This window comes from Staurois parvus, unplaced genomic scaffold (genome assembly GCF_062004578.1).
Source record: "Staurois parvus isolate SC_StPar_1 unplaced genomic scaffold, SC_StPar_1.0 ptg000071l, whole genome shotgun sequence".
Classification (NCBI taxonomy): Eukaryota; Metazoa; Chordata; class Amphibia; order Anura; family Ranidae; genus Staurois; species Staurois parvus.
Window position 1 is genome coordinate 1,409,674 of NW_028317867.1, and position 27,461 is coordinate 1,437,134.

General features: G+C 40.8%; 1 protein-coding gene across 2 annotated transcripts in view; it reads right to left on the bottom strand.

The window, feature by feature from the left end:
- The window catches only part of SCFD2 (sec1 family domain containing 2), a 615,832-nt gene that overhangs the window by 564,855 nt on the left and 23,516 nt on the right, over window positions 1–27,461 (bottom strand). For both annotated transcript variants that reach the window (XM_089669243.1, XM_089669242.1), the window contains exon 3: window positions 16,921–17,048. In XM_089669243.1, coding sequence (XP_089525369.1) covers window positions 16,921–17,048 — 128 coding nt within the window. The remainder of the gene's footprint in view (window positions 1–16,920; window positions 17,049–27,461) is intronic.

The window sequence follows — 27,461 nt, forward strand, 5'->3', positions numbered from 1 at the left end:
ATTAGGTGACTTCTGAAGGCAATTGGCTCCACTAGATTTTAGTTAGGGGTACCATTATAAAGGGGGCTGAATACAAATGCCACACTTTTCAGATATTTGTAAAAAAATTTGAAAACCATTTATTTTTCTTCCCCTTCACAATTATGTGCCATTTTGAGTTGGTCTATCACATAAAATCCCACTAAAATTCATTTATTGCTTATAACATGATAAAATGTTCAAAATTTCAAGGGGTATGAATACTTTTTCTGTCACGTACCTTACTCGTGAGCCTGAAGGCAGAGGAAGGCCTCTCGTACGGCTCCGGCTCAAGGGCCACTGAAAGTGGGAGAGCAACCACAAGAGCACGGTGGGGTATGAGTGCCTGGTCAGTCCTGTAGTCTGTGCGGGGATTGCTAGCACTTCGCTGGCCGATGGGATGGCTGGATTGGCTGGCAACAGACTGGTAGCAGAGCAAGCAGGCAGTGGAGCAGGCTGGTAGCAGACTGTATGCAGGGTCAGACAAGCCGGGTCGGTAACAGATAAGCAGATCAGACATGAACGGCAGGCAGAAGAATGGTCGGGTCACAAGCCAGGGTCAGTGATGGTGGGAGCAGATCAGGCAGAGTCAGAAGACAGAGGCGGAGTCCAAGAAACAAGCTGGGGTCAATCACAGGTAATCACAGGAACAGGCACAGGAATACAGGAGGGGGAGCTGCAGATCAGACAGCAATTCACTAGTGCAACTGATGCAGCTTTATAGGCCAGTGGGCGCCAGATTTAGCCAATGCACATTTCCGTGCGTGTATGCCCACGCATGCGCATATGTGTACGGCCACACACAACAGTACGAGCATCCGCAGGCCCGTGCGTTCGGCTACGAGCCTCAGCTATGCCATGGCCAATATGTCCCTGACATTTTCAAGGCACTGTACCAATTTTTAGATATATATCATAGTTTGTGGACTCTATAACTTTCTTACCAACTGAATGACAAATACTAATTTGGGTTATTTTCACCAAAGACTTGTAACAGAATACATTTTGGCCTAAATCTGTGTAGAAAGATGATTTTTTTGAAAAATGTTATAACAATCGAAATGAAAAAAAAAACGCTTTTTTTCAAAATTTTCTGTCTTTTTTTGTTTATAGCGCAAAACATAAAAAAACCCAGTGATGATTAAATACCACCAAAAGAAATCTCTATTTGTGTGAAAAAAATAATGTAATCTGGGTACAGTGCTACATGACCGCACAATTGTCATTTAAATTGCAATTGAAAGATGGAAATTGGCCTGGGTAGGAAGGGGGTAAAAGTGCCCAGTAGGAAAGTGGTTAAGGAGGCCAATAGTTTAACTTATATAGACCAGAGAGCTTGAAGAACGTAACAGGTACCCACAGAATGCCATGTCACAAGTAATGAAACCCTGTATCTGATAAGATTTCCCACTATGGAGGTGATAAAAGTATTCACTCAAAATACTGGAATTGCAAATGTTGCCAGAGTTTATGCAAAATATACATGGTTTTAATCTCACAGTTATCAGTTTGTGAGCAGATACTAAACAATCAAAGAAGTTGTAAAATGGACAGACCTTTGACCAGGCATCTGAGATCTGCACTACTATACTGCAACAGGATACTGCGATCAACGGGCTTTTGTAAACTTTGTAAAATTACTAAATTACATGTCTACATCAACAATTGTATCCAGCTATGAGGTGATTCAAGATTTCAACAAATGTGGTCAATGCATTTTCAGACATCAGCCTGCAATGTCTGATATTTCCATCTGTGCTCCTTTAATTTTTCTCCAGTTCTGCTTTTTGGTTCATTTTCTTTAATAATAGAACTAGAAAGGTGCCATGCCACCAACCAACCAAACTATTGTTGTTGTTTTGATATATTTCCTGTGTCACATTTCTGGAATATTCCATTTAACTTGTGCCATTTGCATATATTTCTTTTATTACTTGTATCTATGCAATATATTAGTGGGTCTGTGCTCACTTTCCTGTCCTTTTCAAAAACTTAATTTCAAGAATAATTTTCAAGAATTAAAAAACTAGTTGGGACAGTCCTATAAGGTAATATCATGACCGTATAAACATAAAAACAAGGTGGGACAGTAGAGTCTTATAAGGTAATATTCTGGACCTAAAAACCTGTCAAATCTAGGCTGGACAGTAGAATCCTATAGGGTAACACTGCAGACATATAAACATATAAAAACTAGATGGGACAATAGAGTTCTAAAAGGTACCATCATGGACCTATAAACATATAAATACTACTTTGGACAGTAAGGTCCTATAAGGTAACATTGTTGACCTAAGTAATTCTGCTGAATGACGATGCCTAGAAAAACATACCTTTAACAAAAAGTGAATGCAGAATTTCTGACGATTTCCAGACATGTTTAGTTAATAAAGCCTTTGTTTTGCCATGGTTTTCTGTGGCCAAGAAGGGAAATATTTGAAATAAGATTAAAAGAAAGATTTTGCCACATGAAAGGTACTCCACGCTGTGCTGTGCAAGCATCAGTTTCTTCATGGAGAACAGGGACCTAATGCTGACACATTCAGACACTGAAAACCAAGACAGCCTGGAAAGACCATGACTTACTATTTAGGCTGTGAGAATATTAAGGACTTAAGACCATCATAATAGTTACTAACAAGCAAAGCAAATGCCAGCTTCACTCTATTTATTTAAAAGGAAGTAGAAAAATGTTACATCATTTGACATTGCAGGTTTTGGCAAACAAATGTAAGCACTGATAATCTGGTTCGCTGTAAATAGGCGTCAAAGATTGTCATTTGAGCTTTGGAAGGTGGTCATAGTGGATTTTCACCACTAATTTGATAGGACTATAATTATATCTATGATCACAAAGTATTTATCACCATAATAACATAAATGTCTCCAGATTCTTTAGGACAGTTTTAAGTTAAGGTTATGGGTTAATGAAATAGGTAGGAAAACAGAAATTGTAGATAAAGAGATACAGGAACCCTCAACTGGCTGCACATACTGTACCTATCAATGCCTTCTGGAGAGTCCCTGGACCACCACGACCCCACTATCTACTACAACGAATACTACAATCCAGGTCAATAACTACTATCTATCCGACTATGACTTTAGAAAGCAAAGCCAACATACAGTAAGCGTAAAAAACCTTTCCAGGTTTCAAGTCTCTAGCTTTATCAAGAAGCCACTGGCTGGTATTTTTAGTACCTGATTGCCATTAATAATACCATATTAAGATTTTTTAAATGTTAGGTACAGATTACAGGTTAGATGGAAGGTTAAGGCTGAGACATACTTAGGAGATAGATTTGACATTGCCAGTCAGTTTATAAAGGTCCTGATTCATCAACCTGTGATAACACTGGAGGCTTAACTCATTATTTGTAAATCTGCAGCTTTCATTAAAATCTTCTCGCTTTTTGCACAGGCAAAACACCAGATTTCATCATTTTACTGCTTCTGTGGCCAGAATACTCTACTTTTTTTGTCTATGATATCAATGCTAAATTCCCATTCCTGCCTAGGTCTGGCTGTGAAAGCAGGATATTGTAAGGCACCCAATGTCACATCCTATCGATGAACATGCACCTGAAACAAAGTCCCCACAAGGAAGGTAGGAAGAATAGTCATCTTGCTGAGTAGGGGCAAGAAGCGGCAAATGGTTATCATGACCAGAAACTGCTCTCCTGAAACTGTTAGATGTACAAGTTTGAGGATTCTGTACATAGACAATGCTGCCAGATATCGCTAAGCTATATATGTAAAGGTAAGTCTTTGGCTTGTCACTGTAGTATATTTGCGCTGGCAGCAATTCAGCTTTAAGATATAAACTGTATTACCAACTGGGAAGAAAATTTAGCACACCTCTTGTGCTGTAATTGAATAATCAGAGCATGTTATATTTTTGAGTGGAATACATTTTTTCATGTGGGAGAGATGCAATAAAAACGTGTTCAACAATTTCTGACACAAAACAACCTATCCAATTTGAAGAAAATGATACATCCATTTTACATAACAATCTTTTAGGTAAATTCTCACTCTAACGTCCTATTTTGACTGGAAGCAATAGATAGATACTTCTACTCACTCCAATGGCAACACCCTTGGCCTTATGTTCTCCTACCTATGCACTCCATGCAACCTCTCCAACAATCCTTTTCCTCTCTCTGATCACTACCTTAATAGTTTCACTCTCTCCCTGTCTTCCACCTCCTCTACCCCCAACCGCCTAACAGTTACCTATAGAAACCTTAGCTGCTTTAACCCTTTTCTTCTCTATTCCGTCTCTTCTATTGACTTCTCTGTCAAGATTGATGGCACAACTATCAGTCTGTCCTTGCATTGTTGCCCTCCTGTAGGCTGTGGGCTGCTGTGATAAGCTTGCAGACATGTACAGGCTTGAATGACAATGGCTGTACTGTCTTAACTTATATTTGATTTGATTGATTGATATATTGATGGTTTTGATTGGAGGTAAATTATTTTTTCCTAGAGTTAAATTATTTTCTACTGGAGCTAAATGATATTTTTGACTGTTCTGCTTTCATAATCTAAGCATTGAAAGTGTGATCTGACTCAGTTGTGGTGAGATTGGATTAATTTACAGACTCTTGGCAGATAGTGACTCGATCCAAATGAAATTTTGCAGATCGTAGAACCTTTTAATCCAAAAACTTGTTCAGATCATATCAGATGAACATCACATAGGTAAAAGAAATCATAGTGTGTCTAGCTCTAGCAGAATGCAGTACATGTGGTGAGTGGAGGCTAAAGCATGAAGAAAAAGGATGGAACTAACTACAGCATCCCCAAGCCATGGAGTGAAGGAATGACAAATTATTAAAGACAAACAGACAATGCATATATAACATGCTAGCCAAAATAAACACAATAAAACACAATGTTATAGTGAATAATGAAAGACAGGACTTGATTTATCTTAATGATTTTAATACAAAATTTAAATACAACTGAAACACTGGCACAATGAGCAGTCATGTCAAATCATAACAGTCTGCATGGCTCAGGAGTTAAAATTATGTTCATCAATATTTATAGTAGATTGCTTTCTCCAGCCCCATAATGAATGGTGAAAAGTGACATTCCACCTTTTCTGATTTGTGGACAGGATGGCAGAGTACAGTCAATCCTTCCAGCAAACACGGTGGTCCACCCACACTCTATTTCAGCATCTGACAGTTGGCAGTTCTAGCCATGACACATGCTGAGATTTGGCAGTAGGTGTACTGGCTTTCCAAAACACATAAAATAGTGCCCTGGCATCAGCTTCCTTTCCATATGCTTTTTAAATGAAGAAGTCACCTTCCATCTTGTTTTACTTAATACAAATTGATCTATTAAAGAGATTTTATTTTCCATTAATACATATATGGGAAAACTGTTGCTTTATAATATATAAAAGTACTGTATATCATTAGGCAAAGTAAACTGTAAGAAAATATAAGATAATTTATACACTGAGTAATCTTAGGCAGGCTATACATTAAAGTGGAACTGTTCTCACCTTGGATCCCACGATACACCATCCCCAGAACTCCCTGCTGGCTGCTGACATTTTCGGGCAGCTGGCTTCCGGGGCTTGATCGCCAGCAGCTGTCACTAATGAATGTGTGGTGGTTCTGTCAGCTTCGACATTGCCGAATTAGTGCAGTTAGCTACACCTGCGTAGATTACTGAACAGGGGTGGACAGGCAGGTAAGTAGCTTTACCCTCCGTTCACATCAAGCCCGACTTTGAAATTGTGTGACTTACAGTGAAGTTGCACGATTTCAAAGTTGGAGGACCCGTCGATTTCAGGTGCGATTTGCAAGACATCTGATAGAGATGTCTATGCAAACTGTGCCAAAAATAGTGCATGTACTACTTTTGAAATTGGTGCGGCTCCGACCAAGTTGGAACCGCACCAATATGACCACTCCAATTGCGGACAATTCTGTGTGACTAGGCATGCAATTTGCAAGTCTCATTGGTGCAAATCACATGCCAAGTCACATCCAGTGTGAACCAGGGCTTAATGCAGAAGCAGGTCTCTTCTGTTATAAAAATTCTGCCTTGCCAGTCATTTTCTAGCCTAAAATTCCAGTTTAAGCAATTTTCTTTCCAGCAACCACGGGTTACAGGAAAGAAAATGCCTCAATTCCCCCCATCAGCACATTCATTGTTGATGGGGGAATCTCTCCTACTGAGCTTTTGTATTCTGATAGAGGGAGGTTTCCCAGCCATAAGAATACAATGATCACTGCCAGGTATAGCCACCAGCAATGATCGAACAAAAAACCCCCAGAGGCTGATTGTACTGCAGTCGATCAATGAATCAGACTGCCCAAAGATGGATTAAAATTTGGCTGGTCCCTGCTGAACCAGCCAAATTTAGATTCATCTATGGCTAGTGTCACAGCTGCTGTCCCTGCCATCCCTCGTCCTTCCCCTCAGGCTCCCCTGCTGTCTCTGCCATCCCTCCTCCTTCCCCTCAGTCCCCCCCTGCTGTCCCGGCGCGGCTCTTTGAAGCCGAGCCTCAGGACGAGAGGTGCGGCCCCTCTCACCTCCTGCAGAGATGAAAGGCATCCCTGCAACAGGCTGGAGCCGCGCAAGCCCTGACATCCGCAGCGCGGGAAATTGCCGCATTTGCGGATGTCCCTGGACAAAGGCTCCGTTCACAGAGGCGCGGCCCCTGCCCAGGGGGCTTGCCTCATTGCCGGGCAAAGAGGCACGCCAGCTCTGGACCGCCCCGGTTGCCTAGGCGACTAGGGGGCATCCGACATCAGCTTAAGAAGCTGATGCCGGGCGCTCCCGGGGTATTCACCGCTGTGCAGCCACTGAAGGAGCCCCAGCTGCGGCGGGACCTTTGTGGCCAGACTCTGCAGAGACCCCAGCCTGCCTAAGACCCCCCCCCCAGAGCAGGGGAAGACTGCCTGCTAGCCACCAGGGATCCAGAGACCCCTAGAGCAGGGGAATACTGCCTGCTAACCACCAGGGATCCAGAGACCCCCAGAGCAGGGGAAGACTGCCTGCTAACCACCAGGGATCCAGAGACCCCCAGAGCAGGGGAAGACTGCCTGTGAGCCACCAGGGATCCAGAGACCCCCAGCCTAGGGGAGAGAGTGCGGGACTGCCTGCTAGCTGCCAGGGATCCAGATACCCCCAGGCTAGGGGAGAAATTGCAAGTTGCCTACCAGCTGCCAGAGATCCCCAGTGGGAGACAAGGCACCCTGTCGGATCCGTGAGTACATGCTCTCTCCCTGCTTCACTTGAACTTTTCCTGTCCTGGCCCCCCACTCCCCCTGTTGGATTACAATTGCTACAGAGACTCTTCCTTGGCTCTCGGTGTTGGACTTTATGTGTGTTGGCCCCTCCTTGCTACCCTTTACTGATGTATTCACCCTCCCTGCTAACTCACCTATTCAGTGACTCATCTGTTTGCCTCAATAAAGCTTCGTGCATTTGCCATCTATTCTGTGTGTTCTGTCCTGCCTACCTTCCATCACAGCTGGGTTTATTAAACTGGCAGTTATTAACAAATCAGTAATATGGTCTGTTGCTGATGTGTGAGAAACCACATCATGATCATTTAAATGTTTCTGGAGCTAAACTCTTGAGAATGAAGGCAGAAGAAATACTACACTGCTTGAGCTGTCTGACCACCAACTCTATAAGGTGGCTTAGTTTAAAAATAGGATACATTGATACCCAATGAGGATGAGGTACACCCCAGAAATCTGACAGCGGCTGACTGTGTTATTAAAGTGGCTCTAAAGGCGGGGTGTTTTTTACCTTAATGCATTCCCTGCATTAAAATCAAAAATACCCTACTAACCCCGCCCCCCCCCAAAAAAAAAAAAAAAGGATCCAGCAGTTGCAGTCTTCTCTCCCTTCTCTTCCTCCTCTCAAAGGGACTTGGACTTTACACAGGGATTTGGCTGTTAATCAAATGTTGCCGTGAGGAGGGATCGGGGGTCGGGACTGAGCCAAGCTGTGTATGTATATGAACACAGACAGCTCAGGAGCAAGCACTCACTAAACGGCTTTCTATGGGGGCACACAGAGAAGGAGGAGCCAGGACCACAGGCAGGGGACCTGAGAAGAGGAGGTTCAGGGCTGCTCTGTGCAAATCTATTGCACAGAGCAGGTAAATACAACATGTTCATTACTTGAACTGAAAAATAATCAAGACTTTACAGTTAAGGGTTCCAAGCAGTGCTTGCTGACTATTCATAAATACTGTATATTGTAGCAATATCATTGGAGAGCATTTTGTATATAGTAATTATGTGCTATTTTATGTTGACACTTCCATTTGTAGTCCCCACCAAGGGTGCCCCTGACACTGTGCTCTTGGTGACAATACAGGAGCACAGTTGGGAGACAGCTGTCAACCCATAACAGCAATTTTATTAAAAGCTACAGATTGAAAATCTATGGATAAATAGCTCCTCCTTGCTGCAGTGCTGTTCCTGATCCCTTTCACATGTGTGTTTGTCTGTGCTCACCTGTGAGCAGCACTGCAGCAAGGAGGAGCTATTTATCCATAGAGCCTGCCTGATCCAGCCAACCTAAGTTTCCAGAGAAGGGAGTTCCTGTACACAGGCATCTGCACCCATCCATCCCTTAAAGGGACCTCTGGTCAGCTGGATCCTTACACTTCCCTGTGTGCTCCAGACAACACCACCCATCCAGGGGGAGGATTATCTCTGCCCCAGACCAGACCTTTAAAGGAGACTTCTGCTTGTTTATATAATGCGTACTTACATTACGCATCTGGTGAGTGCATAATTTTACTACACTATTCGGAGCACCACCACTGGATTCTTACAGAGAATTTATATCTGCACAGACTGTCACCTTTATTTTTAAGATATTGGTCATTATTTATTCATGATTACTTATTGCTAATTTTGCACACGGGCAATTTTTCTTAGCGCTGCACTTTCATTTTTTCTATACTTTAAATTCATGTTTGGCTGGGTGTGCAATGAAGTCTGAGTCAGTAACCCATCATACAATTTTGCCAGAAATGAAGGAAACAATTCTCCAGTACTCCCTGAGGTAGGTTCATTCAATATCAAAATTGTTAAGCTGTGCAGAAATACAACATAACTTATCGTCACTACGGCGCTTGAATTCTATTGTAATTGTATTCTTCCACAAATTGATTAAGCTGGATAATAGGTGAAATAATTGAGAATGTATAGTATTTTATGTGGCTAAGAACAAAATTTCACAAAAAATATCCAGTGATGGTAATTTGAATTATTGATGCTGACTAACAGAATTTCTATCACAGAACATTTAAATAATAATTCTTTTGATGTGTTGGAAACCGGCTTCCTGTTTATATCAATTCTTTAACAGAATCTCCTAACTCCCTTTAATCCAGGAGGTACTATAATATGCAGTTCTCTTCCGGAATGTGGAGAGGACACCCTGCCGACACAAAGAGAGGACCAGAGTGGAAGCAGTAGACAAATTCTCCCTAGAGTCCAGCATGCCCACCAAAACAAAAATTATCTAAAGTTTCCCGCACAAACCTCCTATGTCCACAAATACAGAAAACTACATAAATAGTTTTATGAGAATGTATTGCTTGCACATTCCCTGAATAGGAATGCATATTTACAATATGTTTTGCTTGTTACCGCTGAACTTTTCTTAAAAGATGAGAAGACAAAACCACTAGGCTACTTTTACAAATGCACAAAAAGTGGATTTAGGTGAGAATAAAAATGTACAGAGCAGGGTTTCCTAAATTTTGTTCTTTTGTGTATAACTATTGCAGCGTCTTTAGTATTGAGAGCCTTCAGCACTAAAAAAGGGTAACTATATTGGAACAGTTAAATTAAACCTCCAGCTATTTTTATTTTTCATTTTGGATAGTGTGGCCAGACCCTCTATCAGGATTTTAATTGCCATCTGTGCCCCTTTTGACAAAATGTATACTCTTGATAATCGGTCATGATGCAAGATTTCCTTCGTTTTGCCCATGGTTTTCGCTTTGATTGCTTCATTTCAAGTTCACCAGGTTCGATCTTTATGATGCTTAACAAATAGGGAACCAAAGAAATGCTGACCCTGCATAATCAGCATGCTCCATTTTCCATTCATTATATATACAGTATGTACAATCATACATAAGATGATATTTTGAGATATTTTCTTCCAGTTATGAGTTGAGTAATGGTTTTATGTACTCAAGTCTATCAGAATAATGAGTGGAAAGTGTGATTAAGGTGAAAACGATTATACAGGGTGTGTACATTTGGTCAATACAAAATTTTGAGGTAGAAATTCAGCCTGTTTTTGTCAGAGAAGGAGCAATATAAGGTGTGTCCAGAATTTAATTAGAATAAAGTTCCTACACTCAAGAAGGGCTCTGTGAAAGGAGAAGCTGGCCAAGGTAATTTGGGGTGGGGTGCCAGGTATACTTTAGAACATTGATCAGTAGCATTCCAGCCCTGTCAGAGTCGAGACTGTGACGGTCACGGCATCAGACCCCCAGCCCTTCTCACCAACTCGTGACCAAAGCACTAGCCAATCTAAAACCGCGCTGTCACGTGCCTAACAATACCACGCTCAGCTGCACCCTGCACAAAGATTTTCCAGCTAATGGACCACAATCTATGTACCGCAGCCTGAGAGCGATTGTTACTGAGTCAGGTTAATTATGCAATTAATCCTTCGCACTGCCACCACCGCCTTTTTGTACGTAGAAAGAGGAAACTCGCCAATCTTAGCAGTAACACTATGATGTTTGAATAAGCGTCTGTATACACACTGTCACCACAGGCAGATGTATTCAGAAGTTTAAAACACAGAGTAGAGCTCTTCAGAGACAGGGATTCTTAGTTTGCATTAAAGAGCTTTAGAAACAGTTCAACACTTTTCAGATAATAGGATTTATTACTAAAAAGGTAAAAATGGTGCAATAAAAATATTTACAGCAAAAGATATAGCATATATATATATATATATATATATATATATATATATATATATATATACACACACACACACACACATACATACAGAGAGCAATACCACAACAGAGAGATAACAGAAAGAAGTTTAGAGAGGTAGAATACTTGCAGAAATCCTGGTTCAAGCAGCTTCAAGGGTCCTGAGCAAAAGGGTGCCTTTTCTCCCGAAGTTGGTTCCTGATGTTAAAAAGGGAGAATTCTTCAACTTATCTCTCTCAGGCCTGAAAGCCTATTTTCTAGTCCACCAGCAGGGTGTCTCCTTAAAGCAGAGAACCAATCGCCTCATTTGGGGAGGATGTTTAGGCGGGGAACTCTGCTATGATCAAATCCCTCACACGTTTATACCATGGTCAATAATCTTCCATAGGTACGTGGAGCATCCTATCCACTAGTAGGATAATATGCAGAATCATCTGCTGAACGTCTATATACCAGATATGACATATCTACCTCTGACGGTTAAAGAGATATCCCTTTCTGCTCTCGGGTAGACTTAATCTAGGGGTGTAAGATATCAGGCGGCTCACATTAAACTGAGCTATCCGAATATATGCTTTGTTCGATTGTATGTATTTCCTATTTTAAGTTATGAAAAGTGGTTTTTAAATGGGACATATGTTTTACGGCTATTCTGGAATGTATTTCATGTCCAATGAAGGACTGGTTTATAGCTTTATGATCATCTCAGATCAAGAAGCTAACAGACACCCGGGCACCAGTTAATTGCGATTACAACCATGAAGTGTATCCAGCTGTGCCTGATATCTTTTGTGAACCCAGCACACACACACCACATTCCTGAGGGAGGGGGATTGGAGGGAGAGAGAATGATACAAGATGGGGAATCTTGAGCAAGATGGATGACTGCGTCCATATCTGTGTGCACAATTGCTACAGAGATATTATTTTTTGTGACATTCTGTTCAAGTGCCTCATATTAAAAAAATGCAAGCGAGTCTGCAACAGCGAGTCTCAACCATGACTGACGACTCACTATCAGAATGAATGCAAATTAAATAGGAATTATTAAGTTAATTGTTCATGAAAAAGTGACTTGGGGTTTGAATATGAGAAAGGTGTGTGCAGAACTTTTTCCAAAGAACTTGTCACCTGATCAGAAGGAACACTGTCAACTTGTTTGCCAAAACCTGTTAGCCCACTTGGAAAGAGAGCCTGATTTTTTTAAGTCAAGTGATCACGGGAGATGAATCCTGGGTGTTTGAGTATGAACCCGAGACAAAGAAACAAAGTTCAGAATGAGCAAATCAAAAGTCAAATCAATGGTCATTGTTTCTTTTTTTTTTTATTCATGTGGAATTGTCCATAAGGAATTTGTACCTACTGGTCAAACTGTGAATCAAAGATTTTACCTGGAAGTTCTTGGTCGCTTAAACAAAGAGTTTTTAATGTGCGTCCTTTGATTGGCTTGGATCCTTCATCGTGACAATGCAGCGAGTCATAGTGCTTTGGCTGTCAGAGAGTTTTTGGCTGAAAAACACATTGTACTTCCCCATACACCCTACAGACCCGACTTGGCTGCTTCAAACAAAATCATATTCCCAAAGATGAAAAAGTGTTTGAAGGGACACCATTTTGGTAGTGTAGATAATGTTCAAACAGCCACTACACAGGCTCTGAACGCCATCCCTCTTGAAGACTTCCAGGGATGCTATGAAGAATGGAAAAATCACTTGGAGCTTGTGTACACTCACAAGGTGCATACTTTGAAGGAGACAATGTTCAATTGTAACATTTTTCAATAAAATAATTTTATTGAAACATCATTCTCAATACTTTCTGGACACACCCTAGTGGCTTTTATTTTTTAATGCATTTTGGGGGCTACAATTTAATTAACATTAAAGTACTGTATGTATATATAACATTATAAATGCCTTTTTTTCTTTTTTTTTTATAAGTGATCACATAAATTCTGATCTTAGTTGCATAAGGGGTTTGGAGAGGAGGAGGTTGAGATTCTGCTATACACTGGTCTTCCCGGTGAATGGCTGTGAAGTGGGGGCATATTGGAGGACAGGCAGGCTGTTCTCCCAGCACAGCCAGAAAACTGACCACACTGGTATGGATGTGCTCTCATGCCTAGCGTGGATAGTTTGAAATAGGAAAGCAAAAAGGTCAGGCAGGATCACCAGGTACTTTACACAACGGAAGCAATACATAGAGAACAGGAGACATTTTAACAAAGGTACATGGTACAGCAGACACATATCAGGAATATGAAATGTTGGGGTAGTGTATTCTTTAAGAATACTACGCTAAGTGTGACTTTCAGATAGGTCTTCTTTAGGCTGGTGAATGGCATTGCATTCTTTGCATTCCTCTAAAATGCTTTCACAACAGTTTTAATGATGGAAGTAAGAAGGTGGTATGGGAACTTGGTTAGATGCAATACTGTCAGGTTCCGTAACTCTTTTTACTAGCTATAGTCTTCCATGAAGCAGGATTCATGTATAGGTTGTATACATGTGAAACTCGAAAAATTAGAATATTGTAAAAAAGTTCATTTATTTCAGTAATGCAACTTAAAAGGTGAAACGAATATATGAGATAGACTCATTACAAGCAAAACAAGATAGTTCAAGCTGTGATTTGTCATAATTGTGATGATTATGGATTACAGCTCATGAAAACCCCAAATCCACAATCTCAGAAAATTAGAATATTGTGAAAAGGTGCAATATTCTAGGCTCAAAGTGTCCCACTCTAATCAGCTAATTAAGCCATAACACCTGCAAAGGGTTCCTGAGCCTTTAAATGGTCTCTCAGTCTGGTTCAGTAGGAATCACAATCATGGGAAAGGCTGCTGACCTGACAGTTGTGCAGAAAACCATCACTGACACCATCCATAAGGAGGGAAAGCCTCAAAAGGTAATTGCAAAAGAAATTGGATGTTTCCAAAGTGCTGTATCAAAGCACATTAATAGAAAGTTATGTGGAAAGGAAAAGTGTGGAAGAAAAAGGTGCACAAGCAGCAGGGATGACCGCAGCCTGGAGAGGATTGTCAGGAAAAGGCCATTCAAAAGTGTTGGGGACTTTCACAAGGAGTGGACTGAGGCTGGAGTCAGTGCATCAAGAGCCACAACACACAGACGGATCCTGGACATGGGCTTCAAATGTCATATTCCTCTTGTCAAGCCGCTCCTGAACAACAAACAACGTCAGAAGCGTCTTACCTGGGCTAAAGAAAAACAGACCTGGTCTGTTGCTCAGTGGTCCAAAGTCCTCTTTTCTGATGAGAGCAACGTTTGCATGTCATTTGAAAACCAAGGACCCAGAGTATGGAGGAAGAATGGAGAGGCACACACTGCAAGATGCTTGAAATCCAGTGTGAAGTTTCCACAGTCTGTGTTGATTTGGGGAGCCATGTCATCTGCTGGTGTTGGTCCACTGTGCTTCATTAAGTCCAGAGTCAACACAGCCGTCTACCAGGAGATTTTGGAGCACTTCATGCTTCCTTCCGCAGATGAGCTTTATGGGATGCGGACTTCATTTTCCAGCAGGACTTGGCACCTGCCCACACTGTCAAGAGCACCAAAACCTGGTTCAATGACCGTGGGATTACTGTGCTTGATTGGCCAGAAACTCGCCAGACCTGAACCCCATAGAGAGTCTATGGGGCATTGCCAAGAGAAAGATGAGAGACATGAGACCGAACAATGCAGAAGAGCTGAAGGCCGCTATTGAAGCATCCTGGTCTTCTATAACACCTCAGTAGTACCACAGGCTGATAGCTTCCATGCTTTGAGGCAGTAATTGCTGCAAAAGGGGCCCAAACCAAGTACTTAGTACAAATGCATGCTTATACTTTTCAGAGGTCCGATATTGTTCTATGTACAATCCTTGTTTTATTGATTGCATGTAATATTCTAATTTTCTGAGATTGTGGATTTGGGGTTTTCATGAACTGTAAGCCATAATCATCCCAATTATGACAAATCACGGCTTGAACTATCTTGCTTTGCATGTAATGAGTCTATCTCATATATTAGTTTCACCTATTAAGCTGCATTACTGAAATAAATTAACTTTTGCACGATATTCTAATTTTTCGAGTTTCACCTGTACTTCTTGAAAGGATACCTTTCATAAGTGCAGTGCAGGTTCCAAGATCTGCTTTTCAGATAGAATGATGTATACCAAGCCTTTAAGGTCTTCGGTATGGGCAGCCAATTTTTGCCAAACATTTCTCGGTATTAGCTCTTTTAGCATTACTGAAATAAATGTACTTTTGAACGATATTCTAATTTTTTGAGTTTCACCTGTATATTTCAGGTTCTGGGATATGTGGATACCCACGTCTTGGGGGATCAATGTTGATAATGTTGTTTCTTCTCCTAAGCTGCACTACTGTGATGCATTAACAGTGCCGTTATCTTAATTTAATTGTGTCTTTTCTACAGAAGAGTTTCCTTTGCTTTGTGTGTTGATCAGGCATTTTCATATTTTAATATAATTAGCTGTATTATAATATTATAAGCTGATGTCCCAACTGCTTGGGGAAGCTCCTCTTCTTCATTTATCATGCCTGGTACTGCATTTAATAACCTTTTTTTTATTTTCTGTCTGATGTCCAACAGTATCTTCCTCATGATATGTGTTTTATACCTGACATTTTTTTCTTCACTTTTGCAGTTTTATTCCAGGTCTCCTCAAATAACAATGGCCTTGTAACAGTTTGTTTCCAGGTAAGCTTTAAATACATCCAGAATAATGTCTTAGTCCTTCTACTGCTTTGTGTTTTCCTCTGTCCTTCTTGTCCATGTTTGATAATAAAAACTTGCCTCAAATAATACGCAAAGGTGTAGGTCTGCTAATTTTTCCTCATATCTAGAGCATTTACTGCCTTGTTGTTGCAAATTACTATTTTTAAACACACCAAATAAGCAGTTGGTGGTCAATGCAAACATCTACTCAACAGCTCTAAGGTATAAATGCGGGACCTTTTAAAAAAGTAGGAGGTGGGAGAGAAAGGGCTCATAGATAGGAGGATGACTGAAAGTTGAAGCCAAATGAAAAAACAGAAAAAGTCTAGATATTTTTGCAGGAAAAAGGTATATCAATGGATACACGCCCCAGAAAAGCATTTGTGTTTATCGCATATAATTTCCAGATCACTCTGCCACATCTATGTCCAGAAAAATCACAACTTCAAATCAGTAAGCCTCGTCTCTGCATTATAAAGCAGCACCCATTATGGACAGGTAAATATTTAAGTGATATTAAAGGCTCGGATTGAATAAAAAAATAAAGATGTCATACTTATCTGCCCTGATCCTCCTCTTCTCTGGTCTGGCTCTCCTGGTCCATGCCCCTTGCTCTGGGGGCACTTTTGCGTGCTCACTACCAAACGCCGCTCTTTGTGTCTATAAGACACACAGAGTGTGGCTCAGACCCGCCCCCTCTTTGACAGCTGCGGGAGCCAATGGCTCCCACTGCTGTGCCTCAGCCAATGAGGTGAACGAAACCCAGGAGAGTCGAGGCTCCCGTGCACAGTGGATCAAGATTGGGCGCAGATAAGTATGGGGGGGGGGCTGTGGGGAGAGCAGCACACAGAAAGTTTTTTACCTTCATGTATAGACACTGCATGAAGGTCAAAAACCTTCAACCTTTACAACTACTTTAAGCTGCCTATAGACTCCTAAAATTTCGTTCAAAGGAGTGGATAGGACATTTTTTCTCCAACAAATGAATTTGTAACAGTATATGTGGTTTTTGTTTGGTAAAGTCCATTTGTTCTAAAATCGAATCTTAAAATCAAACAAAATGTACTTTCAAATGACATTCGCCAATGCATTGAGTATTCCTAAACTTTTTCTATTTATGTTTGTATAAATATTCTTTTGAAAATCTACTAGTGTATGACCAGCTATACTGTAACAGTCACTCTACTCACCCATGCTCATCTTAATTGGCAGTTTCTCTCTGCTGGCTGTGTCTACAAGACACCTTCGCACTTCCATCACTGCTTCCTTCTGTTTCATGTTCATCATGGACTCCCACAATGCCTTGGCAGCAGGCTCACTACAAATGAGGGCAAGAAATATAATACAACAATAACAATAACAAAAAACAACTGTTATGTAAAATTAATTGTTTTCATCCGAAAGTTTTCTAGCAGCACGCAACAAACAAACTTATGAATATTCTCATAATAAATGAAATATTGAGCTCCTTTATGTACATACAGTACTCATCTGGGCAACAGATGCAGAATAAACCACATGATTTCATTAAAAACTCTTAGAAATAAATAACTCATCCTAAACCCACATGGTTATACATTTACATACAGTTTATGTTCTTTTGGCAGGATTAATATTACTCTAAATAAAAGAGATTGTATGAAATGATACAAAAGTAAAAGGTTGTGCAGATGCATGCATATGACAAGAGCAAAAATATCTTCTGGTGTTCAAATACCACATATAACATAAATATTACATTTGTCTATAGTGACTATCTGCAGCTGTTGTATTTATTGCAGAAAATATCCAAACCCTGGAATTCTGCCTAATGTGTGAAAACACCATTGGACGTAGACAGAGAAATTTAAAATGGATGTCTATTTCAGCAAGAAACATGAAGGTATACTGCTGTCTGAGAATAGCTGAGTGAAACTCTAACAAGTGCATTTGGATGCAGTTTTGGCTGAGTTTGTGTAGATCATAACTTGCTCATAGCAATGCTGCCCCAACCTTGGAAGCCTGCTGAATAACATGTCTGATTCAAGCTTTTCTCTCCAATTTAAAGGGTGGGCCTAGTCCAAGTGAAGCCACATTAAAAATATTCAGTTAAATAGACATTGCATTAACAACCTCAGTTTTCACAATCTCACCTCCACTTTCCTATTACAGCAGTTGTACATGTTGCCTAAATATGACTGTGCAGTCTAACAGACCTAGTGTTCTTGGTAATCAGCACTCAGTAACAGAAATGGTCAGAGACGTAACCCTCTTTTTCTTGCAACACAAGTCTGTGTGAAGGCAATTGTGATGAGAGGTGTGGATATTACTCAGCTATGTCAGTATGGAGCACTGGAGTGAGAGAGCAGGAAGCAGCATTTTCAATAAGAGAAAAATAAGGTATTTTAAAGCCAAACTCTGGACATAAGAAAAAAAATTACCCTTGCAGTGGGCCTCCTACCACACTGCAAGAGTTCAATGCCTGTTAAGTCTAGGGACAGAGTAATAAGGTGTAATCATTGTCTTATTTGTCACTCTGGCAGGTTCCCTCCATCTGTACGACCAGTCCCCTGTAGGCTCCTTTCTAAGGTGCCTCAACCTGCATGTTTACCTCCTCGCATACAATGCAGGACTGATAGTCCTGCACTGAGCTTGATGACACTAAGGAACTGCCCACAGCATAGACCATCAGCCTCTTCTGAGTTAGCACTCAACTCCTTCTGAACTTTTATGGACCAAACACAATAAAGAAAAAATGATCGAAGATATAAATACGGAAAAACAACAGACTTTATCCCATTTGAAAAAAATGTTTTATTCATACAAAACTTTAAAAATATGTATCATGTTACATTAAAATATTCCAGACAAATGGGTACTTATCCAGCTGAGACATGGAATTTACACCATCCGATATTGTAAATGTTTATGTATTTGTCAAGGTACCTTTTCCATAATGGTGATATACATATTCTCTAACCTTTCCTCTAACCCCTTGGTGCCCAACCTGTGGCCCCTTGGAACTTTTTGTGTGACCTTGGGGCCCCTGCAAAAACTAATCTGTGTTTTCCTATTGCCCTATTATACTGAACTCTAGCAGCCTCATGTAATATGTCTACAATCTATGACTGTCTCCTAGAGTAGGTCCCCAGTCTCCTGGAACTCATATAGCATGTTCACATTCTGACCAATTCCTGCAGAATGTCTGCAGTCTCTGACCATCTCTGGTATCATATCTGCAATCTCTGGTATCATGTCTGCAGTCTGTGACAATCTCTTTTATCATGTCCACAGTCTCTGACCATCTTTTATAACATGCCCGTCTCCTGTAACATTACTTCATCCTGTTGCATATCTGCTGTCTCTGATAATTATAATTCACTGAATTTTACATGTGGTCCTTTGGTGATGCTGGAGGTTGCCTGTCCAGTTGACCACCACTGCCTTAACCATTAAAGAGGGCCATTGAGCTTCAATGTATCACCTAATCCCGCCTAATGTAAAGGGGATAAACATACTCATATCCTCATAACAGGAAGAGAGTTGTAATGATCAATTTCCTAATTGTTCTAATTCATCATACATAACAAAACAATTATTAGGCCTTAAAGTGGTTTTAAAGTCAAAAAGGTTTTTTTTTTAAACCCTAAATGCATTTACTGCATTAAAGTAAGATATTGCCCACTACTTGATCTCATCCCTAAAACACTTTCCTGGCTCCTCTCAGCGATCCAGCACTGTCCCAGCTGCTGCACTGTTCCCTCACCTCCTTGTTTCACGGGAGACACTGAGAACAGAGAGAACAACAGGCTCCTGCTGTTGTCTGTCAAATTCCTGTGAGAAGAGACCAGGAGCATTGCTCACAGGCCCTGTTTGTGTCTATTGAAGCACACAACCTGGTGGACAGTGGACTCCAGTAGAGGAGATAAAGGATCACTCTGAGCAGGTAAATATAACTTTTTTTTTTTACACACCAAAAAAATATATTTACGGTCACTTTAAAGAGTTGACCTTACAAATATTAAGCCACCAATATGCAAGCAAATAGTTGGCAAACTAGGTATAAATTACAGTGTCCATGCCACTCCTAAATGCACCATTTTGATAAATAAAAGCCATCACTGCTACACTCAAGGAACAGCCATGGGCGCAAAAACTGCTCCAGCATATATCTTTACCTTTGGGAAAAGAAACACCAGATTATCATGGAGTTTTGGTGTACCTGTCCAAGATTTCAGCTTGGTACAGGTACATTGATGATGTTCTCATCCTGTGGATGGAGAATAAGGAGGAGGTGGCATCTTTTATTTAAAAACTCTTTACATATGAAATTTACAAGTAGTCTAGTATTTAGTAAGATTACAGTTAATTTTTTTGGACTTCAGAACAGAAGTTGAAATGGGTGGAGTAATCAATACCAGGATGTTTAGGAAACACACAGCTTCAAACTATGTGCTGTGCTGACAGTTTTCACAGAACCCCTAATTAGCATTTACCAGCATGAAAGTACCCTCATACTCACAGGAACTGTACCCATTTTCAGCCGTTTAAAAAAAGAAGCAGATGGATTGAGATTCTGTGGAAGAGGCTACAAAGAAAAATGGTTTAAACAATCACAGTGTAGATAAAGAGAAAGCATATGTGGTGGTGCAAAGTAATCACAAAACCTCCTCTGATTGGCTGAGGTGGCGATCATGGAGTCATCCACCCACCTCTCCGCCACAGCCAGAGGAAGCTTTGTATTCATCCACAGAATACAAAGCTTCTTTTGAATGGCTCGACTCTATTTTGTTCTGGGAGTGGGACTGGAAGTTCCAGTCCCAATGCTGGAACACAACGCTGTATACTGTATGTAGCTGTAAACACAGTTAATAAAGCACACCTAGCAAGTTCATCTGTTGCAGTAAATAGTTTGTTTGGGCCACCTTGGTCCAAATGAAATAAAGGGAAATTAAACATGGAGTTAGAATTTAAGGCTCCAATAACTATTTTGTTATGTAGGGTGCATTAGGATAATAAAGAAATTGATAATTACAACTGGCTTCTGATTAGGAGGATAGAAGAGAAAGTTTCCTGCACCCACTTCCCCACCCCCTCCCTTCCTTCTGAAGCTCAAGAGTCTCCCCTTTATGGTTAGTGGAAAAGATATAGCATATGTATATCAACATTATGGAAAAGACACTTTTCCATAATGCATAATAGCATAATATTGTTTATTGTGTTTGGTTTGTAAACCCAAAAGGTCAGGGATTTACTGAATATTCTAAATACGCTTCTAGAGTTAACAAGAATTTAACCCCTGCAATGCTGAGGGGTTTTTATCTTTATCTTGGAGCTAGGCTTTAAAGTATTTCCAAGTTAAAATCAGACATAAATCATAACACGATGAGCTGCAGGATTATAAAGAGATAGAAATGTGTGAGACTTCAAAGTCAGATATTGGAGACAGCATTAATGCATCTCTGTATTCACTAGTATATTAGATTATTATTATACAGGATTTATATAGTGCCAACAGTTTTGCTTAGCATTTTACAATATAAAGGGAGACAATACAGCCACGATACAGTTCTATACAAGAGGATTAGGAGGGCCCTGCTCCTCGAAGCTTACAATCTAAGAGGAAAGGGCTGGTGGTACAAAAGGTAATAACTGTGGGAGGTGGACTGGTAGAAGGAATAGAAGATTCCGTATTAGCTGAAGGCAGGATAGGCTTTCCTGAAGAGATAGGTTTTCAGAGATTGCCTAAAAGTGGGCAGAGTAGGCGATAGTCTGATAGATTGGGGTAGAGAGTTCCAGAGGATGGGGGAGGCTCTGGAGAAGTCCTGGAGATGAGCATGGGAGCTAGAGAGCAGGGAGGTTGTGGGTGGAGTGGAGAGGACAGTGTGGGTGATATTTGGAGACAAGATTGGTGATGTAATTTGGAGCAGAGTTATAAATGGTTTTATATGTGATTGTTAATGTTTTGAATTTTATTTGTTGGGCAATGGGAAGCCAGTGGAGAGATTGGCAGAGAGGGATGGCAGATATGGAATGGCTGGTAAGGTGGATGAGTCTGGCAACAGCATTCATGATAGACTAAAGAGGGGATAGCTTGCGATTAGGTAGGCCAATGAGGAGGGAGTTACAATAGTCAAGGAAAGAGATAACAAGCGAGTGAATAAGTTGCTTAGTAGTTTCAAAGGTTAAGAATGGGTGAATCTTGGAGATGTTGCGGAGGTGAAGTCTACATGATTTGGACAGTAATTGGATTTGGGGCTGAAAGGACAGATGGGAATCGAGGATTACACCTAGTACCCTGGCATGAGGGGAGGGACTGATAGTTGTATTATTGATCTTGATGGAGAAGTCAAGGGAGGGGCATGGGCTGGAGGGAATAGCAAGAGCTCAGTTTTCGAAAGATTGAGTTTGAGGAAGTGGAGTGACATCCATGGCAATATGTCACTTAGTAGGTTAGTAATGCGAGAGGAGACTGAAGACGTGAGGTGAGGAATAGAAAGATAGATTTGTGTGTCATCAGCATAGAGATGGTACTTAAAGCCATGGGAGTTTATCAAGTGACCAAGGGAGGAGGTGTAGATAGAGAAGAGAAGGGGTCCAAGGACAGAACCTTGAGGGACCCCTACAGAAAGAGGAAGTGGAGGAGAGGAGACAGAGTTATAGGTAACGCTGAAGGAGCGCTGCGATAGGTAGGAGAACCAGGAGAGAGCAGAGTCTCTGAGGCCAAGAGAGTGGAGTTTTTTTTAGGAGGGGATGGTGAACAGTATCAAAAGCCGCAGAGAGGTCAAGTAGTAAGAGTACAGAGTAGTGCCCATTGGTTTTAGCAGTTATTAAATCATTAGTGTGTTTTAGTAGATGTATTACTAATATACCTATGAGGGGCATTCAAGTCAAACCGGGACTTTTAATTTTACAGGTAAAAAAGTGATGCTAGAGTGGTAGTACTACATGCAATAGTAGGTGGCAAGTGTGTCCTATTACTGAAAGGTAACCCACATGTTGCAGACCAGTACAGAGACGAAGGCAAAAAACACACGGATATCTACAGAAGACTTCGAGCGCAGAACGGTGATGAGATGCTCAGCCGCAGTAAGACATTTGAATGATGTAATTGTTTCAAAGATGGCTGTACATCCATCAGTGGCAATCCCGGCTGTAGTGGTTCCCAGCCCACAGCAGTCATTCCTGTGAACTTTCAGCAAGTGGAACGCCTGATCCTTGATAATCAACACATAACCTGTCGTGAAATTGCACAAGAGACAAATCTTTCTGTGGGAATGTTGAACACAATGATACCGTAGTGAAGCAGGCTGTCCTAGGATTGTTCAAGCATACTGACAAAGCTTTCTATGATGAAGCTTTCCACATATGAGATAAATGCTGGGATAAGTGTAAAAATGTAGCAGGGGAGTATGTAAAAAAATAAATGCAGTTTCCACTCCTTGTAATTTGTTATTATATTATATTATATAAACGACCAGTTTGACTTGAACGCTCCTACAAGATGACCCAATCAGTCTGCTGTTGCTCCCTCACTGTCCTATCACAGGCTGAAGGAAGGGTGGTGTCAATAGTTTATTCCTCTATTGAACCAGAGAAAGAAGTGTTATCCACCCAGCTATGTTGTCTGCCAGGGTTGTGTAACTCTCAGGTATAAATGGATAGAAATGAAAAGGAAAGCTTCCTTATGTAGTGTTATCTATATATTTAGATATTCAGCTATAAACTGAATAACTTGTAAGCCCCATTGCTTACATCCTTCTGAAAATGTGCAAGCTGCCTCTCCCTTTATTAACAAGCTAATAACATTTTTAATCAAAACTATTCTGTTTCATCATTGGTTCTCTGTGCTACTCTATGCAATGCAGGCAGATCATATCTGGTGGGATGGGCAGGCAGGGTGCATTACAGTACTCTGCCTCAGTACTCCTCTCAAGAATCCTAAGTCCTAATGCAAGCAGTGGGCTGGCTCTTGGAAGGAATTATGGCAATATAAAAATTAAATCTGACCCTTAGAAATAATTAGGATAAGCATGTCTCCAAAGTCGCGCCATTTCCAATGCGACTTTTGGTGCACCTCTGATCCGAATTTACATTCGCTGGACTAAAGTCACATAAAAAGTCGTACCAAAGTAGTGTAGGAACTACTTTCAAGTCACTGTGACTTGAATGGTACTAATTGGGAAACATGAGGTGTGACATGTTCAAAGTCGCAAGGCAAGTCGCACAAGTGTGAATAGACTCTAAGTCTCATATGTGCCTCAGCATTGCCCCCTGTAGTTCTAAGAAGAAAATTGCACAGAATTAAGTAGTTCAGTGATCAGTTCCAGAGCAAAATAAATCTAGAACACACACAATTCCGAATGACATACATCAACGATCAGGCACATAGCCTTAGTGCATCCACAAAATAAATATTTATAACCACTAGTTACAAATCTAGTTTTAATGGTTCTGCAATTTTCAAAACTTTAGACACCAAATTATATTTGCATTTGTTAAAATCCCAGCAATGGCTCGGAAGTCTCACAATATGTTTGTGATTATCAGCCAACAGGAAATGCTAATTGCATAAATGTGTTTGGAAATAGCAGAGTTTCTCGAATATTAGGCCAGCTATGAATGAATCAGTCAAATTTAGAACAGAACACATTTCTAACACTGTTTATTTGTTGGAGTTTATTCAAGTGCTGGAAAATCAACAAGAAAAAAAGACAGAACTTCACAATGCTGTGCGGGCCGCAAAACGATCAAAAGGTAAATACATCTGACCATCTTACGCCCAACTGCAGATGGAAAGCATCACTTTGAAATCAGTGGTTACTCCATTAAAAAAAAAATTGCAGCACTGTAACTAAATGCAAGTGTACATTGACATACAAGGGGGTCAGATGCAGGCTTTCAGCACCACATTAGATAATTACAACGAGTTGCTGAAACTTTTCAACCGCACATTATAAGCCAGAGCTCCATGGTCCAGCTGCAGTCTGTTGTGTCTGCCAGTAATATTTGCTAGGTTCTCTTGTTGCTGACCCTGCAACTGCAACAATTTTCCTGCTCTTGAAGTTCTAACTTCTAAGTATAACTACTAGAATTAGACCTACTAGGTACTATCAACTACCCATAGCTTACAATTTCCATAGGAAAAAGTACCAATCTGAAAATGACTAGAGGCCCGATGTCTATGCTCCCATCAGTGGCAGGCACTGCCATCTTTTTCCAGTTTTCCTTTCAGGTTTTGACTCTTCGACTGCTTGGTTCGCCAGACCATGATGATGTTATTCCTGCGCATGTACACAGGAGTCACTTCATTACGGCACAGCCAGTCCTGTATGCTGCGTTGAGCATGTGCGGCTCAGTGAACACAAATGCGGACAGGCAGGGAGTAGGGTCTTTGACAAAAAGACTAAGGTTGGCCATCGATAATTCATTTTTTTGGTCATCAGCTAGAGGCACAAAAAAAAGAACGCATTCCCCCATCCACACAAGCAAGTTGGATGGAGGAATCCTCTCCACTGTGCTATTGTATTCTAACAGCAGGAATGCCTTCACTCTCAAAATAAATTGATCGAATTAAAGTTTTCGAACAGTGCTGATTGACATAAGACGATCATTGGAGGGAACGGCCATAAATGGATCAAAATACATCCAGTCTCTGCTGAACCAGACAAATTTCAATCCATCTATGGTCAGCTTTATAGGATCTCTCCTGTCGGAGTTATTTTTTTTCTTAATTCTGCTTTAAAGCAGAACTTCACCCAAAAGGGGAAATTTGGTTCTTCCTCCTCCTCTCCACACCCCCTCCTTCACTATGGACCTTTTATATTTTTTGGGGGTACATGGTATTGCCCCCCCCCCCCCTTTTTCCCCCTGCAGCCTTCTGGGAAATGGTTTGAACATGTGCAGTGGGCAGCCGCCTGTGAAGCTGCAAGCAGTCACAGCTGGCTGACCACAGTTAGTATGCCAGCACCAAGGACTGAACCCGGGTGAATAAACCGGCAAGGTGAGGACAGTGCTGGTTCCTGGGATAGGTATCCTATTTTTAAAAGTCAGCAGCTGCAGTTTTTGTAGCTGCTGATTTTTAATTTTTCTAAGAATGACTGAAGAACCGCTTTAAGCCAAAACCTTTTAGTTTTGAATTGAATGAGTAAGGGTAAAAATCTCTATCAAGTTTTAATTGCTGTCTTTGTCCCCTTAAGGACCTTTACTTCCGGTTTCTGTGACAATGGGTCAGGTAAAAACATTGATTTTTTTTTTTTTGTTTAAGAATGTGCCATACATATAGAAATTGTTTTTGCAATTTTCGAACTTTTAGATGGGATAGTACAAACATGTAAAGGTGTGTGGGCTCACATTGGATTAAATACATCCATGAATTTAGGATTGAGTAGTAGAAGACACGAAGTGGTTTATTTACTAAAGCTGGAGAGTCCAAAATCAGACTCCCTTCTGCATAGAAACCAATCAGCTTCTAACCTCAGCTTGTTCAATGAAGCTTTGGCAATGAAACCTGGAAGCGGATTGGTTTCTATGCAGAAGGGAGTCTGATTTTGGACTTTCCAGCTTTAGTAAATAAACCCCTAATTGTCCATGTTAGAACATAGGTAAGTCAGATCAAAGATGTTACAATAAGATTATGTAGTGCAAGGGTTTACCTGATTGAATACAAATATAATAGATTGTTTAGTTAAAATGGAATTCCACTCAAAAGCGGAAGCTCCACTTATTTGACTCATCCCCCCCCTCCACTGCCATATTTGGCACCTTTTGGGGGGGAGCGGATACCTGTTTTTGACAGGTACCCGATCCCACTTCCGGCTCAGTTCAGCGCGGCGAAGTCAGCCGGAAGTTCAGCCCCCTCCTTTCTCCCCCCAGTCTCCTGGGAACTTTCACAGGTCCCAGAAGACTGCTGTACCAATCAGGAGGCGCAGAGCGACTTACGCATGCACAGTGGGCACCAGGCTGTGAATCCACAAGCTGCCACAGCCTGGTGCCCACATTTGAGATGCCGGTGCTGTGGAGGAGAGAAGAAGAGAAGGGACAGAGCGGGTGAGTACATCACTGGACCCTGGGACAGGTAAGTGTGTGTTTATTAAAAGTCAGTAAGCTACAGTTTTTGTATCTGCTGACTTTTATTAAACACAAAAATGGCTGGGACTCCGCTTTAAGAATTCATGCTACAAAGTTGTAAATCTATAGAGATTGCATTGATATTGCACTGTAATAGTGTGGCCATCTAGTATTAAATCTCTTCTTTAACCAGTTTTCTTGAATTAATTTTTTTTTTTTCATTTTTGTACCATTCTACCTAACTCTAGTAGTTTGTACAATCCAAATGTAAAGTGTTTGGGCAGTTTAATAGGATAAGTTCACTTTTTATGAAAAAATAATAAATGCACATCTTTTTGCAGGTAAAAAAAAACGCGCATTTATTATTTTTGTACACTGGAGCCTGTAAAGCATTGCACACATGATCAGCAGATAGCGAGCACAATGGCAGGCTCCTGCAGACTCTCAGTACACTGTCTGCCCATATCTCCTGTATGAGAAGCAGTTACTGAATTGCAGGAAGAATCAATTAACTATGAGAGCGCTCACCTGTGCCCTCACAGTTCATTAACCCCTTCACGCCTAAGGGTAAAACAAATCTAAATGCCTAAGCACAATTCTGCAACGTTGACATGTGATAGTAAAACCGTACATATCACCACAACTATTTTGTATATACAGGTGGATTATACCTTGGTTTTTT